The sequence below is a fragment of the Wyeomyia smithii genome, chromosome 2 (genome assembly GCF_029784165.1).
Source record: "Wyeomyia smithii strain HCP4-BCI-WySm-NY-G18 chromosome 2, ASM2978416v1, whole genome shotgun sequence".
NCBI classification, from domain to species: Eukaryota; Metazoa; Arthropoda; class Insecta; order Diptera; family Culicidae; genus Wyeomyia; species Wyeomyia smithii.
The window spans coordinates 39,415,816-39,430,665 of NC_073695.1; the positions used below are offsets into that span (position 1 = coordinate 39,415,816).

Genomic DNA, 14,850 nt, shown 5'->3' on the forward strand with positions numbered 1-14,850 from the left:
TCCAGATGCGAAAGGTCAAAGAGATTTGCAGCTTAATCAGACGTTATAAATTGAAACTGATGTTGGTTAGTTGAAATCTCAACATCTCAATTTTGCTTAGTAAGTTTGCTCAGGAAAAGTTTTGTTTACGGTGCTTCAAATGTTTGTTATTTTAGCATTGCCAGCAGTAAACAAAACACGTTGTGATTTATGCATAAAACATGTAGCATATGGTAACCGAAGACGACGCATTTGCAGTTCGTGACTCGAACTTCGAATGCTCTGGGAGCTTGTATGTTGCTATGTCATGGTCAGGATTGGTTGAAAACAGCAAATCTCTCGAATGCGCCGAACGTGCGGCATGTTTTTTGTGTGAAAATTGTCACTATTCTGGATGGGGCTGGCTGTTGACTGTGTGTAGAATGAAAATGAGTGAAAAAATGAGTAAAAAAGGGGCCCGTGTTAAGTAATCGATTTTTTTTAAACGCCAAGTAAGAAAATGATAACACTGGTCAATGGAAAAAATTGGCGCTAGAGTTAAACTGAAAAAAATGAGAGGGTTTGGCTTTTTAACCGTTTGTGTGAATTTTGGTGCCCCTAGCTGCCTCGGAAGTGCGTCCGTCTTCAGAGACTTCAAGGGAGTTTTCCGTAAGCAAACGAAGAAACGTTAAACGAACAGAGGGGGATTAATGATAATGTCCACGCGGACACGATATTTTTCCAAAAACATGGACATCTGCCGAACGAGAGGGATTGGCCTATACCTAATGAAAATTCTACAGCTGTTTTGGTTATAGAATCGTTGTCAGCTATATTTGAGATAAATTTGGAATCATTTGGAAAGTTGGCCTCTTGGACATTTTTTTGGAAAGGTTCTTCAAACATGCTGAGCCCATGTTAATAACCTTTTATGAATTCTAGGTTAAATTTATATAATAAGTTGGAGTCCGCAAATCACGATTTAACCCAAGAATGAATCAGCGGATTGGTATGTAAATTTGTAAGTAAGGGTTTCTAGGCCCGAAGAAGCTCATTCTGCTGGTTTGAGGCTCCCTGCCTCTTTTGAAATGGTGGGCTGCAATACAAATGACACACACACATTTCTACATAACTCAAGAACTAATCAAACAAATGGAATCGAGTTTGGCACGTAGCAGTTTTTGGGAGCAGGAAATATTTTCATGCTGGTATGACACTCTTCTCTCTTCTTGAAGGAAGGGGTTACATACAAATGAAACACAAATTTCTGCATAACTCAAGAACTGATCAAGTAAATAGAACCAATTTTAGCATGTGAAAGTTTTTGGAAGCAAGTACACTAAAGTCTCTTTTTACGCGGGGGATACGTGCCGCGTAAAAAAACCGCGTAAATTCCGGAATCCGCGTAAAGAGAAAAAAAAAACAGCGTTAATTCTGCATTCCGAGTAAAAGGAAACCCGGAATCCGCGTAAAAAAAACAGCGTAAATTCCGGAATCCGCATAAAAAACGCATAAAAAGCGACCTTAGTGTACTCTTTCAGCAGTTTTTGGGCACAGGAAATATTACCATGGTACCATCCCTTCCTTCCCTGGAAGGAGGAGTCCCATCAGGCCCGGATTTGAGGGAGGGGGGGGGGGGCAAAGGGGGCAAATGCCCCGGGCCTCCCGATTCGAGTGGCCTCCCTAGTTCTGGGGCGACCTTTTTTTTGCTCGTCACCTTCCAGAACGTTACCTCTAATTGTTTTAAGAATAGATGGCTTCACAAACAAATTTGCCCCGGGCCCCCCAGCGCCTAAGTCCGGCACTGAGTCCCATATAAATGAAACACAAGTTTCTGCATAACTAATCAAGCAAATGAAACCAAATTTGACGTAAAAAGGTTTTAGGGAACAAGACATGTTTTCCCTCCTCCCCAGAGAAGGAGGGCTCTCATATAAATGCAACAGAAATTTTTTCGTAACTTTAGAATCAATTATGCAAAAGGAACCAAAATTGGAATGTGAGGATTTTCGAGTACAAAAAATGTTTCTATGATGATTTGACACCCCTTCCTATCCTGGATGGGAGAGGGATTTCACACTGATAAATGTTTCAACTAATTTATCCGGAAAACAGCTTGAAATGATCGAGGTGAAAAATCGACCCCCGAAAACATTTTCACAATTTTTTAAGTATTGATTGAGGCTTTTTAGAGGTGTAACTGAAGACCGTCTAAAGGCGCCACCGGGAACTAGAAGGTTAAGGGATGCCACTGCAATTTTCAAAAATGAACAAATAAACAAAAACTACAACAGTAAGGTAACTTCCAAAAAAGAAAGAGGGGTTTGCAGTTTTATATCGAAATGTGACGCAGGGAGAGGGTAAAGCCAACCTACGTAGCAAATATGAAACTGAGAAAAAAAAATTGATTTTTTTCTAGTTGTTCTCTTTTGTTACTGTTATGTCCGTTTAGGGTCATTTTTATTACTTTCTTGTCTTTTTTTTTGTTCATTTATGATTCAAGCAGAGCCAGATTTAGGTGATTTAGGTGTCTCAAAAGCGAAAAGATCTAAAATTTTAATTTTTTTTTTTTGAAGATATACCCTAATAACGACAAGAGATAGAGGAAATTTGTGTAGGGATAAAGTAGAAATCGTATGAATTATTGTTTAAAAATATAGAGGAATAAAATTTGAGATCAGCATTGAATTATATTCTATTCTAATTGAACGTCCAATCAGGTTTTCTTAAGCAGGTGATACGGTAATTCGAAAATCCGTGTAAAAAACGCCGTAATCCAAAAATCTGCGTAAAGTGAACCGCCCAAAAATGATTTGGGAAAAACCCAAGACGCTCTACGACCAGTATTTAAAATTGTCCTCTTTTACGGCCATTCCAGATTTTTTGGAAAGCGGAGTTTTTTTTACCAAATGTTTTATTCAATAAATACTCAATCTGGAATACAGTCCAGTTTTTTACGCAGATTTTCGAATTAACACTGATTGGGCACCAAAAACGTGGAAGTGTTCATTGAATAACACTTCCACGTTTTTGGTGCCCAATCAGTGTTAATTCGAAAATCTGCGTAAAAAACTGGACTGTATTCCAGATTGGTTATTTCAATGCTGCTATCTCTGAGATAGCGCTACACATGGTGCCAGCGGTGGGATCCGAACTCACGCCATTTTTGATTGGTGCCCAAATCTCTACGGATGCCTACGACGAATTGAGTGAGGAGGACATCTGAGAAGAATGTTCGCACGATACTCCGAAGATTCAGCGCTAACCAAGTGGTCACGCTGTCAAGGCGAAGAACAGCAAGACGAGTGAAGCAGCAGTATGAACCCGACAAAAGGAAGGTGAACTGGCGGAATTGGCCTTCGAGATAGTCGATGCTAAGTGTTGGAGAAAATTTTATGAAATAATTAGACGAATTAGAGACAGTTCCAATCAGTTAAAATACATATCTTCAGAGAAATACAGCGCTATAGAGCGTTGCAGCCCAAGCAATTGTTTTAAGCCGGCATGAACAGTAGGAAGTAGGTCAAGTAGGGAATACACTTAGGCGACATCCATAAATTACGTAACGCAAAAAACCCAATTTTTGGACACCCACCCTCCGAATGTAACGAAACGTAACGTCAACATCTACCCCCCCCCCCCCCCCCCATGAAAATTACGTAACGCTGCAGAAGGATTTCTTCAATAAAAAGGCTTGTTTTTGAAGAGTCTCTCCAGAGATTTTTCGTTACGTAACGCTGAACTTACCTCCCCCCCACCCCTGTGTAACAATTCGTAACGCTCAAGGATACCCCCCTCCACCCTATGAACGTTACGTAATTAATGGATACCGCCTCAGTAAGCAGTTTACGCCGGTGTCGATTTGATTTTTCTATTCTAATAAAGGTAATCGAAAGTAAGCACTTGTACAGAACAGGTGTAGTTTTAATCCAATAGTCATTTTTCCGAGGTTTTAAAGTTTTACTTCATAAGGTGTTCATCGCTCTCTGACCATTATCTTCGAAGGTGATCTTGTATAGTTGCATCTAAAATTTTTTTTCCTAATTGAACGTTCTTAAGATTGTCGGTCATGTTTTTTGCGTCTATGATTGTTATTCTTCTAATTGACGTACTCAAAATGGTCGTTTGATATTGATAGTAGGTAGATGAACACTGTGTGATTTGAATGGTACTACCTCTGGGATAGCGCTACAATAGACAGAAATGAGCAAAATGACAAAAATGGTGACAAATACACTTTGCGATTAAATTTTCATTTTCCTTTGTCGAACACTACTTCTTTCAATAAATGCTAACATTGTCAAAAATGGAAAAAAATATTGAAAATGTCATAAACAGCCGAAAAATGTCATAACTCACAAGACAACTATTTGACATGGCACAAAGTAAGATATACCAAAATTGCACAAATTTCAAACATGTTGAATAATGTTAAAAGGTACACATGAGCAAAATAACAATAATATCAAACATTTGAAAAATGTTTAAAAATGACAAAATTTATATCTTGAATTGCCATTCAACTTTATTGTTTTATTGTGTTATGGGACAATAATACTTTAAGTAGCAGTGGAAAGCATCTAAATTTGGAATGTTTTACAAAACAAATACTTACAGGTACTCTATCAATAAGAACTTCGTGATTTAGAAAAATCCTATTTTGGATTTTAGATTCATTTTGAATACATTTTACGCACCATCCATAATTATTTCAGGTTTTGATCACCGTGTAATGAACAATGTTTGTATACTTTTTCAGGCCAACAGAATTCTATCAGGCAGAATAAATTTCATTTTCCAAAACTTCAAGACCGACTTAAAATTCTCCTCATTGAAGTACGCAAAATATCTCACTACAAAAATACTCATGTTTATGCAAAAATAATGTCAAATTTTGATTCAGCCTCCCAAAGTTATATGAAAGCCACGAATTTTCCTTAATTGCAGACATTTTTGCTTGGTCAGGCTTCATATGGAGTCACTCCACTGTGTGTCGGCAGTAACTGATAAACGAGGTTGTTACGAACTTCTCGAAAAAGATGTATCAAAACGTAAAAATGCAAAGCTTGCTATGTTTTTCGCAAAAAAGATCCGCTATTGATCAACATGACATAAATGAACTTACGTTAAAGTTGTTTTGTTCCATGATTTTATAAGTTTCTGCCAATTTCTGCAAGAAATCTCAACTGCCGTGTGTGCAGAGCACATGGACAATTCAATTGGTGGTAATCTTGCCGTGGGATGTGCTGGGAAATGGCAGAAAATCGGAAAATTACTTGTCAAAAGTAAGTTTTTTGGCAGGAAACATTGATAGAAACCTAAATATCATAAATTAAAGTCTGCTGTAACATATGAAAAATAAAGGTCTGATGTTGTTTCAAAAGTTCATTGATAATATCAGAGGTATAGTAGGTTAAAATATGAATTTTAACGGCAAAAACTTTTTTTTTAAAACATCATTGAACATAATCAGATAACTCAGTAAGATTGAGAAATAGCTACCTAGTGTCTTCAGCAAAGTTTTTTGTTATGTTATTTTGGAAAACCAAAGACGACGCTAAAAAATATTGATTTTTAGAGAAAATACTCTTTGTAACTCACTTGTAGGGGGATTGATCACGGATCTGTGAATGTCCAAAGAAGGATCTTTTCTTACTCTAAAACTTTCCCGAAGACAGTATTGCTCTAAAATGTAACGTTTGCGAGAAAATGACTTTTGACCACCTTTTTTCATTTCTGGACCACAGTGCGGTATAGAGGAAAACCAAATTCATTTCTTTCTGATATAAGAGTTCCCACATTTGTATTTGTATTTTTCAATTAAATTTTTTTTACATTAGCATCTTCAACATAATATTACTTTACATAACATTACTTTCAATTGAACAACAACATACTATGCAAACATTAATCGCTGAGGCTAATGTTGTTTATCATTCTAGCCCGGTTTATTTCTGAAGATAACAGACATATGACTTTCAAATATGGCATCTTCGTTGTTTTTTGCTGTCTTGAAAGTGATTCTTTTATTTTTGGATTCTGTTTACTGATAAAATGTTTAAACTGACCTGAATTGAATGTTAACGTGCTCATAAAATTCTATGACAATTTTAAGTTTTTCGTAAATATACATTTTCGTTTAAGAACTGTAATCATTTATCGTATTTTTTTCACAAAATAGTAACTGCAGGAAATTTTTTGTTATGTGACATCTTTGCCGCTTGACGATCGGTGAGAGAGCTATCTTTCACAAGACAAATAAATATAGAAGTAAGTTTAATTTCTACTTAATCGTACTCACTTTAGACCGTATTGAAAAAAATTGACTTTGTTATAATGAAAGGTATTCATCAATTTTTTTTTTTTATTCTCGCTTATTTTTCGTCGGTCTAGTTTCGCCACTGTTGTGGCCAATCACCGACGCCCAGGAAGGCGACTCCACACCCAGGACCCTAACTCACGACCCGTTTAATAACGGACCGGCGCCAACGGCTTTACTTCCTCATGCGATGGAAGGCGTGATCCCAGAGATTTTTCGCCTCAGAAAATCTCCCGGTGTTGGCTAGGATTGAATCTAGACCAGTTGGGTTGGTTGTGAGTGGATCACGCCACCTCACAACCATCGACACCTATGTCGGCGGTGGGATTCGAACCCAGGCGTCGAGCGTGGTTGGCGGAGACGTTACCAACCACACTAGGCCCCCGCAGGTATTCATCAATATTAGAGATAATATTTTTTCTTCTAAAATAGAGTGCTGCAAATTAATTATCAAAATACAGACCTCGCTCGATTTCTGCAACACGCCAGAATTTTTTCTGTTGCCAAAATCGAACCATGCCAAAAATTACGGGTCACATTCCATTACTTATTTTTACTTTCTAGGTGGCCAAAGACGACATCAACAGTAGATATGGCCACCAATAAACTAGTTCTAGTTCAAAGTCGTTTGAGATATCGCTTGATGAAATTAGAGTGACGACCTAGATATTACTTGATATTACCACCCGAGTAATTAGAGGCATAGTACTGCTTTGATCATCATCGTTATATTCATTATATTATCAGGAACCGTTTTAATGATTCCGGTCATCAGCTTTAAACTTAACCTCCTCCCAAATACCTTTTTTTTGTAGGATGGTGAGCTTATGTTGGTTAAAAAAAACAATAAAACTAAAAAAAATGTGATTAAACATAATCGTTCGTTTTTGGCACATGTGTGCCAAAATCAAACCGTGGAAAAAAGAAAACGAGCTCAAATCAAACAGAGTCTCAAAAAGAAATATAAAACTATTGAAGTCCTACGTCAACTATGCGGTCATGTCTTGGATACCACCCTTCTATCTTTTTCCTGTTCGTAACATTAGTTGTGAACAGTCTTCAATCTGTGGATCGATTTTCATTGCTAGCAAACGATTGTACTTAGACATAAAATGAAATTGAACACCTACGAATCATATTAATTGTGTACTAAAATGTAAACCTGTGTCAAGGCTCTCTTGTTGATCCATATCATTTAAGGATCTACATAGTGTAAACACAATTAAGCATCAATCAATGAGCTTCACGTTAAACTTCTGTTACAGTTACTAGTACGTGGGCGTTATCTGTCCGCTTCAAAGAAAACGCGTAAACAGACGAGAAAAACGGTGCGATGCTGTATTCCACTATCATCAAATCGCAATGTAGGCCAATCGATGTTTCGATTAGCTTCGCGTCCTATCGTCTTGTTTGTACACAAAGTGGAAGACGAGTGATAGTCCAAGTTTACTTCCCACACCCTGATGTTGTTCTCTGCCAATCTACGGCTCGGTTTTGTAGCTGAAAAAAAAAGGATAACCATACTGGAGGGAGACTCCGTTTAATGCTGCCTGGGTTGAACAGAACAGGCTGAGCTGAAAGGAAACGAACAAAACTCGTTTCCTTTTGAATTCACCCATACAAAGTTATTTTGCAACCTGTAGCCTGCTTTCCGGATGAGACTTTCCTATGGGGCAACGAACTCTTACTTTATCCCTTAGGGACGATCCATTAGTGATGTCACGCAAAATTAGGAAAAAATTAACTCCCCCCCTCCCCCTTGTCACAAGCTGTCACAACTTCATTGACCCCCCCTCCCCTTAATTACGTCACGTCTTTATAGCCCCCTCCCCCTTCTTTGGTGATAATTGTTTGAAAATCGTGAAATTTGTTACGAATGCATTTTGTCTTAATAAGAACGAGTTTACTAAAAGAATAACTGAAGCTAAAAGGAAAAGAAGATTATAGAAGATAACAAGAAAAGGCGTTTAGTTCTTAGTCCAAGAATGCTGCTGATGGAGTCGCATATCGACGACATAGAAAGCCGAGAAAGTAACTGCAGCATCATTGCTGATTTTCGAAAGACCATCAATATTTAGTTCCTCTTTTTCAATCAATTCGCAATCCAAATCTTCTCCACATGTTACAATAACCAAGCATTTTCATTTACGTTTTGTCACAATTTTTGATTGGATTAAGAGACACTAAAAATTAATCATTCATAAACGAACATGAACGGTAAAACAGAATTAACGAACATTATGCTTTTTAATGAGAAACAATAATTGTCACCTAAAGAAAATCTAAAACAAAAAAAGGATCGTAGAACTATAAATGAATAATGCAAATATCATGAATAGTTCTGAGTTAATCTCTGTGGTTAGGTATGTGACTTTTTTATTTATTTATTTTTTGAGTTGAAATGTGATGTCACACTCAAGCTAACCCCCCCTCCCCTATATGTCACAAAATGTCACAATAGTTGAAACCCCCTCCTCCCCCTAAACGCGTGACATCATTAATGGATGGTCCCTTAATTCATTTCGAGCTACACCAGCCAACGCAAAGCTATTTCTCGAATCGAACTCGTGTACGTCATCAGTCGTATACTATTTCGAATCCTTGCGGGGAAAAGGCAAGATCATAGCTTCCCATCAATCATAATATGTGTACGTCCAACAGTAAACGGTTCCATTTCACCATCACCCCGCTTTCCACCCCGTAACGGAGCTCTACGAGGCAGGATGAAAAACCATTCATCGCACCTAATTTCCTGCTGCGTGGAAAATGAATTTCACAAACGCATCTAGCTGGCAAATTGATTTGCCATCTTGAGGCATTTTTGCTTGCCAGCGGGAATTCGTTACTAGCACTAGCGACGGTCGTCACCGATTGTTGATGAGAAAATAGCCGCTTTTCGGAAAAGCTTGATTGTTTTCCCCCAAAATTTGCTGGTGCCGTGCAGCAACTGGCTTTCCGTGCTTCAGCGCACGTTTCTAGGACGCGAAATGTTCCTACACGTAACAACGTTATCAGCACAAAGTTGGGTTGGTTTTTAGCGCAGTGGCTGGCTGCATATCAAGAGGCCAGAATAGTGTGCTAATGAGCGAATAATTCGAGCGTATTGCGCCAGCACCAAGTCGCCGTCAACCGTGAAATGCGGGACAATAAACAGTGCGCAATTGGAAGCGTTTCGATTGAAAGTTCCCTGTCAAGGTTTAGCGCCTTTAATGAAATGAAACAGTTTTGCTGACCAGGTTTGCATACGAGGCAAACTCGCAGTCGAGTTTGTCGTTTCGCTTCTTGCACTAAATTTATGTGGGCTCATAGTCGTGCGAAGGATTTTTGGTTGGGTTACAGTATTAATACACAGGGTTACAGTATAAATACCCAAAAATTTCAGTTCAACATTGCTTTTAGAAACTCTATAAAGTTCTGGTTAACATATAATCTTCATGGTTTTTTTGCTCTGAAAAATTTGCATTATTAGCATCTTGTTTATCGTTTACGACCCGAAACATTCTTGTAAACCAGGTTCATGTTCACGCTGGTCATTTTTGCACAAGACGATTTTTTTGTCATTTCTTCATGCCTTTTGTTTTAATTTTTACTGCTCAGATATTTATTTTCAATGTAGGCCTTTAGGTACCTGTCTTCGATTGCTTACGCTCTGGTGATCTAAAATAGACTTATCAGTTTCAGCGAATTAAAAATTTTGATAAGCACATTGTGATAAAATTTCTTGTTTCCCGACGAAGCAAAGCTTCACGATTCCTTTCCAAATTCTTTCGTCAAACCGAGTTTCGAGTTGAACGCCATCTTTCTTGCGCACGGCTATATTGGGACTGTTCACTGGGTGCTGGTTATTTGATAAACTGTATCAGATTTAGAGAACACAAAGAAGCGAAGGTTTTTTATGCAGCTGTTTTTGCCGATAGCAAATATATGCCCTAGGCAGAAAATTATTTCACCATTCCATTTGCGAGCAAAAAAAAAAAAACAAAGAGTTAAAAACAACAACCATCAGCGAAAGTCAAAAATGTTGACTGCGCCGACAGCAGAAGTCATATGTTGGGTCGAAAACAACCTACCGAACGAACTGTATTCATGAATTTCGGTTTGTTTTGTTTCCATTGACCCGTGCTCCGTAACTGCGCAATCGTTTTCTGTTTATGTCCGAAACCAGCTGACACCATTCATGATGTCATCCGACGATCGCCAGTTACGCATAATCACTGCTATTTCCGGCCTGTATCACCGCGATCGCGGAGTGTATTCTTCCAAAAATGTACGACGAAAGCAATCTAGTTTCCACTTTTGCAGCTGCGCAACTTTGCATATTTTACGAACCCCGTTAGATCGAAAATGGTGCCATTTGCCCTTCTTTGTAGCACTTTGTGTTTAGTGTCAGTTCACAACGAAAGATTTAGGCGTGTATAAGCATCAAATTCTTTCAATTTTTCTCACCGAACAGAAACCTTGAAGATGCAAGAATCACTTTGGAAACCACTTTTAGTACAGAGGCAAACAATTAATAATCATTCGTTTAACAAACCACAGCGGGCACTATTACTGCACGTGTCACCGAGTGTTTAAATATGCAGTCACGTTTTTCTCGATTGAAATAAACGCACCACGCATAAATTGGCAAACCGTTCGCGAAGCCGTCAGACTAAAAACTAGTTCCTTTGTACGGAAGGCAACCGCCAGCAACTGAATAGCGAGCGCGCGAGCGAGCAAACAGAAATAAAGGTGCAGCCCGTTAGGCTATATTTACCAATACACAAATGAACCCGCCGACGCCGTCGCCGAAGCTTAGAGTACGATCAGCATCACTGATAAGATATAGTTCAGCACAATTCACTGGCGCAGTCGTGTCAGGTGATGTTTCTTTTTTTTGTGTGCGCGAAAGTCCGACCGGGCCCTAATTTAAGCAGTTAGAGGAAAATGCAGTTCAAAAGTTCACCACTTCTATTCGTAACAAACGAATAACCAACTAGCCAATGAACCCGATTAGATGAGTAGCCATAGTATAGAATGGAGTCTGCTAGCCGGCATGCGAGCGTCTGTAGTCAGGGGCAGGGCAAATTGACCGGACTAGTTGCTCTCTCTCCCGCTCTAATACGGTTACGACGAAAGGTTAAATAAATATCGAAATAGGAAGGATAATTTAGAAGCACAGCAGCGCGGAGATTGATTACCATCAGGGGTTGGTATACTAATATTTAGACTACACACTTTACATACCATTTGCCGTGATGTTTCATCGGGATCATTACTTAATAACGACTTACCTAGAAGAAAAGAGGAGAAGGATTATTAGTACAGTGGGTGATGTAAGCTAATTGTTCTCGATATTAACTGGTGTGACATCATGACCTCCAATTCGATGCTTGTTAGAGAGTAAGTTGATTGCAACGAATGGTTTTATGAAGGATAATTTTATGGTGCAAGCTGCTGATATTAGGTATATTGGTTTCCAGTTAATAGGGCACGGTGCTCCCACAGACCGTTATTATAAAAAAAATGCACCAAAGAATCTGAATACACCATTCGATTCGTTATGACGTCCAGAATCTCTGGTCAAAATTTCAAAATCATCGTACGGTACATTTTTGAGTAATACCCTTTGAAGGTCATAAAGTAAAAAAGTGATATAAAAACGACGAAATACTTATGGTAAAGCACGTTTTTCACACACCACTTTCTGATATAACATCAAAATAGTTTCTACACATTCCAAGGGTTATATTTCAAGACATTAACAATTGGTGAAAAGATTTATTTAAAAATCCCACAGTGCACAGTGGTCTAAGCTCGAAAAATCGTGATCGTTCTAGATTTGACTGTGAAAAATTGATTTTATGTACTCAATGTCTTCAGCAAAATTGTTTCATAGAACAAGGCCTTACTTTTGGCGTTTTTAGTTTTTCGATCAATCCACGGTTAGATAAAAAAAATATTTTTTTTTAATTTTCAATATACCAGATTGCTTCCTTCAGCAAAGTTGTGGAAAATTTTAAAAGAAAAACAATTGCTGAATATTGCGATGTCCTATCGTTACGTGGGACACGACAAAATAGAGTTTTTTGTGGAATACCCCTCTTTAAAATCAGTTTTTTGGCTATAATTTTGTCTGTAATGGTCAAAACCATGCAAAATGTTCAAGGATTTTATTCATTGAACTAAGATTCTCTTAAGACTTCATGAAATTTATTGTTTTGACAATCATAGAAAAAGTGATAGACAATGAACTGATTTTAAAGAGGGGTGTTCTACAAAAAACTCTATTTTGTCGTGTCCAACGTACAGATAGGACATCGCAGTATTCAGCAATTGTTTTTCTTTTAAAATTTTCCACACCTTTGCTGGAAAAAGCAATCTGATATATTGAAAATTAGAAAAAATATTTTTTTTTATCTAACTGTTAGGTGGGTTTATCGAAAAACTAAAAACGCCAAAAGTAAGGCCTTGTTTTATGAAACAAGTTTGCTAAAGACATTGAGTACATAAAATCAATTTTTCACAGTCAAATCTAGAACGATCACGATTTTCCGAGTTTAGACCACTGTGCACTGTGGGATTTTCAAATAAATCTTTTCACCAACTGTTAATGTCTTGAAATATAACTCTTGGAATGTGTAGAAACTATTTTGGATGTTATTTCAGAAAATGGTGTTTGAAAAACGTGCTTTACAATAAGTATTTCGTCGTTTTTATACCACTTTTTTTACTTTATGACCTTCAAAAGGGCATTACTCAAAAATGTACCGCACGATGATTTTGAAATATTGACCAGAGATTCTGGACGTCATAACGAATCGAATGGTGTACTCAGATTCTTTGGTGCATTTTTTTTTTATAATGACGGTCTGTGGGAGCACCGTGAGGGACTATTAGTTATGAAAGAGTAATTGAGACTATGATCCTCTTCATTTTAACTACTGTATCATCTCAAGCTGAGTGTGGGGCATGTTCTAATAAACTGAGTGGGATCAATATCAGGCCGAGTAGGGTTTAGTATTTTTTTCGAAATTCAACCGAAACGGAATCTTAAGGTGATCAATTCTGACATAACGAAATATCAGCACGTTTTGACCTTTTCAGCAAAAGACCGATCGGAAATTGGTTAATTGAATTGGAAAATTGGTTGCTCCGTGAGACGTGCGTGGACTGTATAATAATTATCTGACCTTGACAAACGATGGCATTCGACGTGTAGCAAGTGTAAAGTGTTCCGTTGATGAACATTTTGTACACTTAGCCCTCTAGTAGGGCTCAGGGTACGACGGTTATCTGACAAACCAGTCGTCGTATGTTTCGAAATCCGGCTTGGGAGAGTCTTCGTCTTCATCTGCCATCGTAGCGCTAGCCTCAAAATTGTCCTGCATCTGTATAAGTAATAGTTGGCTGCGAAATCTGTGTCCAATGAACTAAAGGTCAAGTTCCGATAGCGGAATGTTAGCACCTTGGCTTTAGTTTGATTTTGATACATCTTTTATAGGAGTAAGCAGAAATACAGTTAAGTAAAGAGCCCCCATTTACTTTCGCGTTTCAACCTCTATTTAGCAATTCAAATTATAATAGAGTCTCATTTGGAAATTGAAAAGTTTTTTTGTGAGTGCAATGTAAGTAAAAGAGCATATGAGGTGAAACTGGGGTGGCCACGAATGGCCATTAGACGCCCAAGTAGCTAAATACCCTTGGAGTGATTTCCAATAATGTTGTTTTGCAAAATCATAAAGTTTATCCGTAAACTATATTAGGAAAAGAATTTCAAATTTTTCGGCTCTGGAGGGGCAGGCACGCGGGTGTTGGCCCAGTAAGCGTTTTGCATCTACCGTGTTTCTGGGATCAATAAATATTTGTTCACCAACCGAAAAGTTCAGGAAAGTATTCGCGATTCGAATACCAAAACGGTAGGGACCATCCATTAACGATGCACATGAATAATAATGTACGAACAGAAGTGTACCACTGCAATACGAATAGTATCGCGCGCTGCAGTACGGATGGAAGTGTACCGCTGAAATGTACGAATAGAAGAGTACCGCTGCGGTCATAGACGACGAGAGACCTGCGGCTCTCTGATCCACGGGTACTGTTGCTTATACCAGAATATTTTCTTTCAAGACATCAGTTTTTATTACGTTCTGACAGCAGGGGTGACATTGCGCATTTCGTTTCGAGCAACTCGAACAAAACTAAATGATCGCGGAGGGCGTTATGTTTCGTTTTTCGAATTTTTTTCGACTTTGCGGATTAGATGAGCCGCAGGACAAATGACAATGACAGCTCCTTTTAAGCTTAAAGCATAACTGGCAGTATGTGACCTACTCGAAAATAGCGAAAATCGTTCGAATCGAGCTGCGCAATGTCACCCCAGGTTTAGGAATTGTTCAAGAATGGGGATTGTTTCCAACTTTTCTGAAAGTTTTACCTTCGAGACATCATATTAGTCTAAGCTCATGGAAGCAAAAATAAACTATCCGACGAAGAGACTGTCAATTTTTTTTTCGATATTGATACAGAGAATATCACAGGAAACGGTTGGTGTCCATTAGACTGGGACACGGTAATATGGGAAAAAAGCG

At 38.2% G+C, this 14,850-nt stretch overlaps 1 protein-coding gene across 13 annotated transcripts in view; it reads right to left on the reverse strand.

Annotated features, from left to right (window-relative positions):
- LOC129719471 (lysophospholipid acyltransferase 6) overlaps positions 1-14,850 on the reverse strand; it is a 114,633-nt gene that overhangs the window by 54,004 nt on the left and 45,779 nt on the right. For 3 of the 13 annotated variants that reach the window (XM_055670827.1, XM_055670828.1, XM_055670826.1), the window contains exon 1: positions 10,724-10,943. The exons of 7 other annotated variants lie outside the window; for them this stretch is intronic. Coding sequence is in view for 2 of the 6 variants with exons in the window: in XM_055670818.1 (XP_055526793.1) it covers positions 10,348-10,452 (105 nt within the window). In the remaining 4 variants the exon portion in view is untranslated. Of the gene's footprint in view, positions 1-5,083; positions 5,205-10,347; positions 10,944-14,850 lie in introns of those variants that run through there. 3 more of the 13 variants (XM_055670829.1, XM_055670818.1, XM_055670830.1) reach the window with 3 other exon arrangements.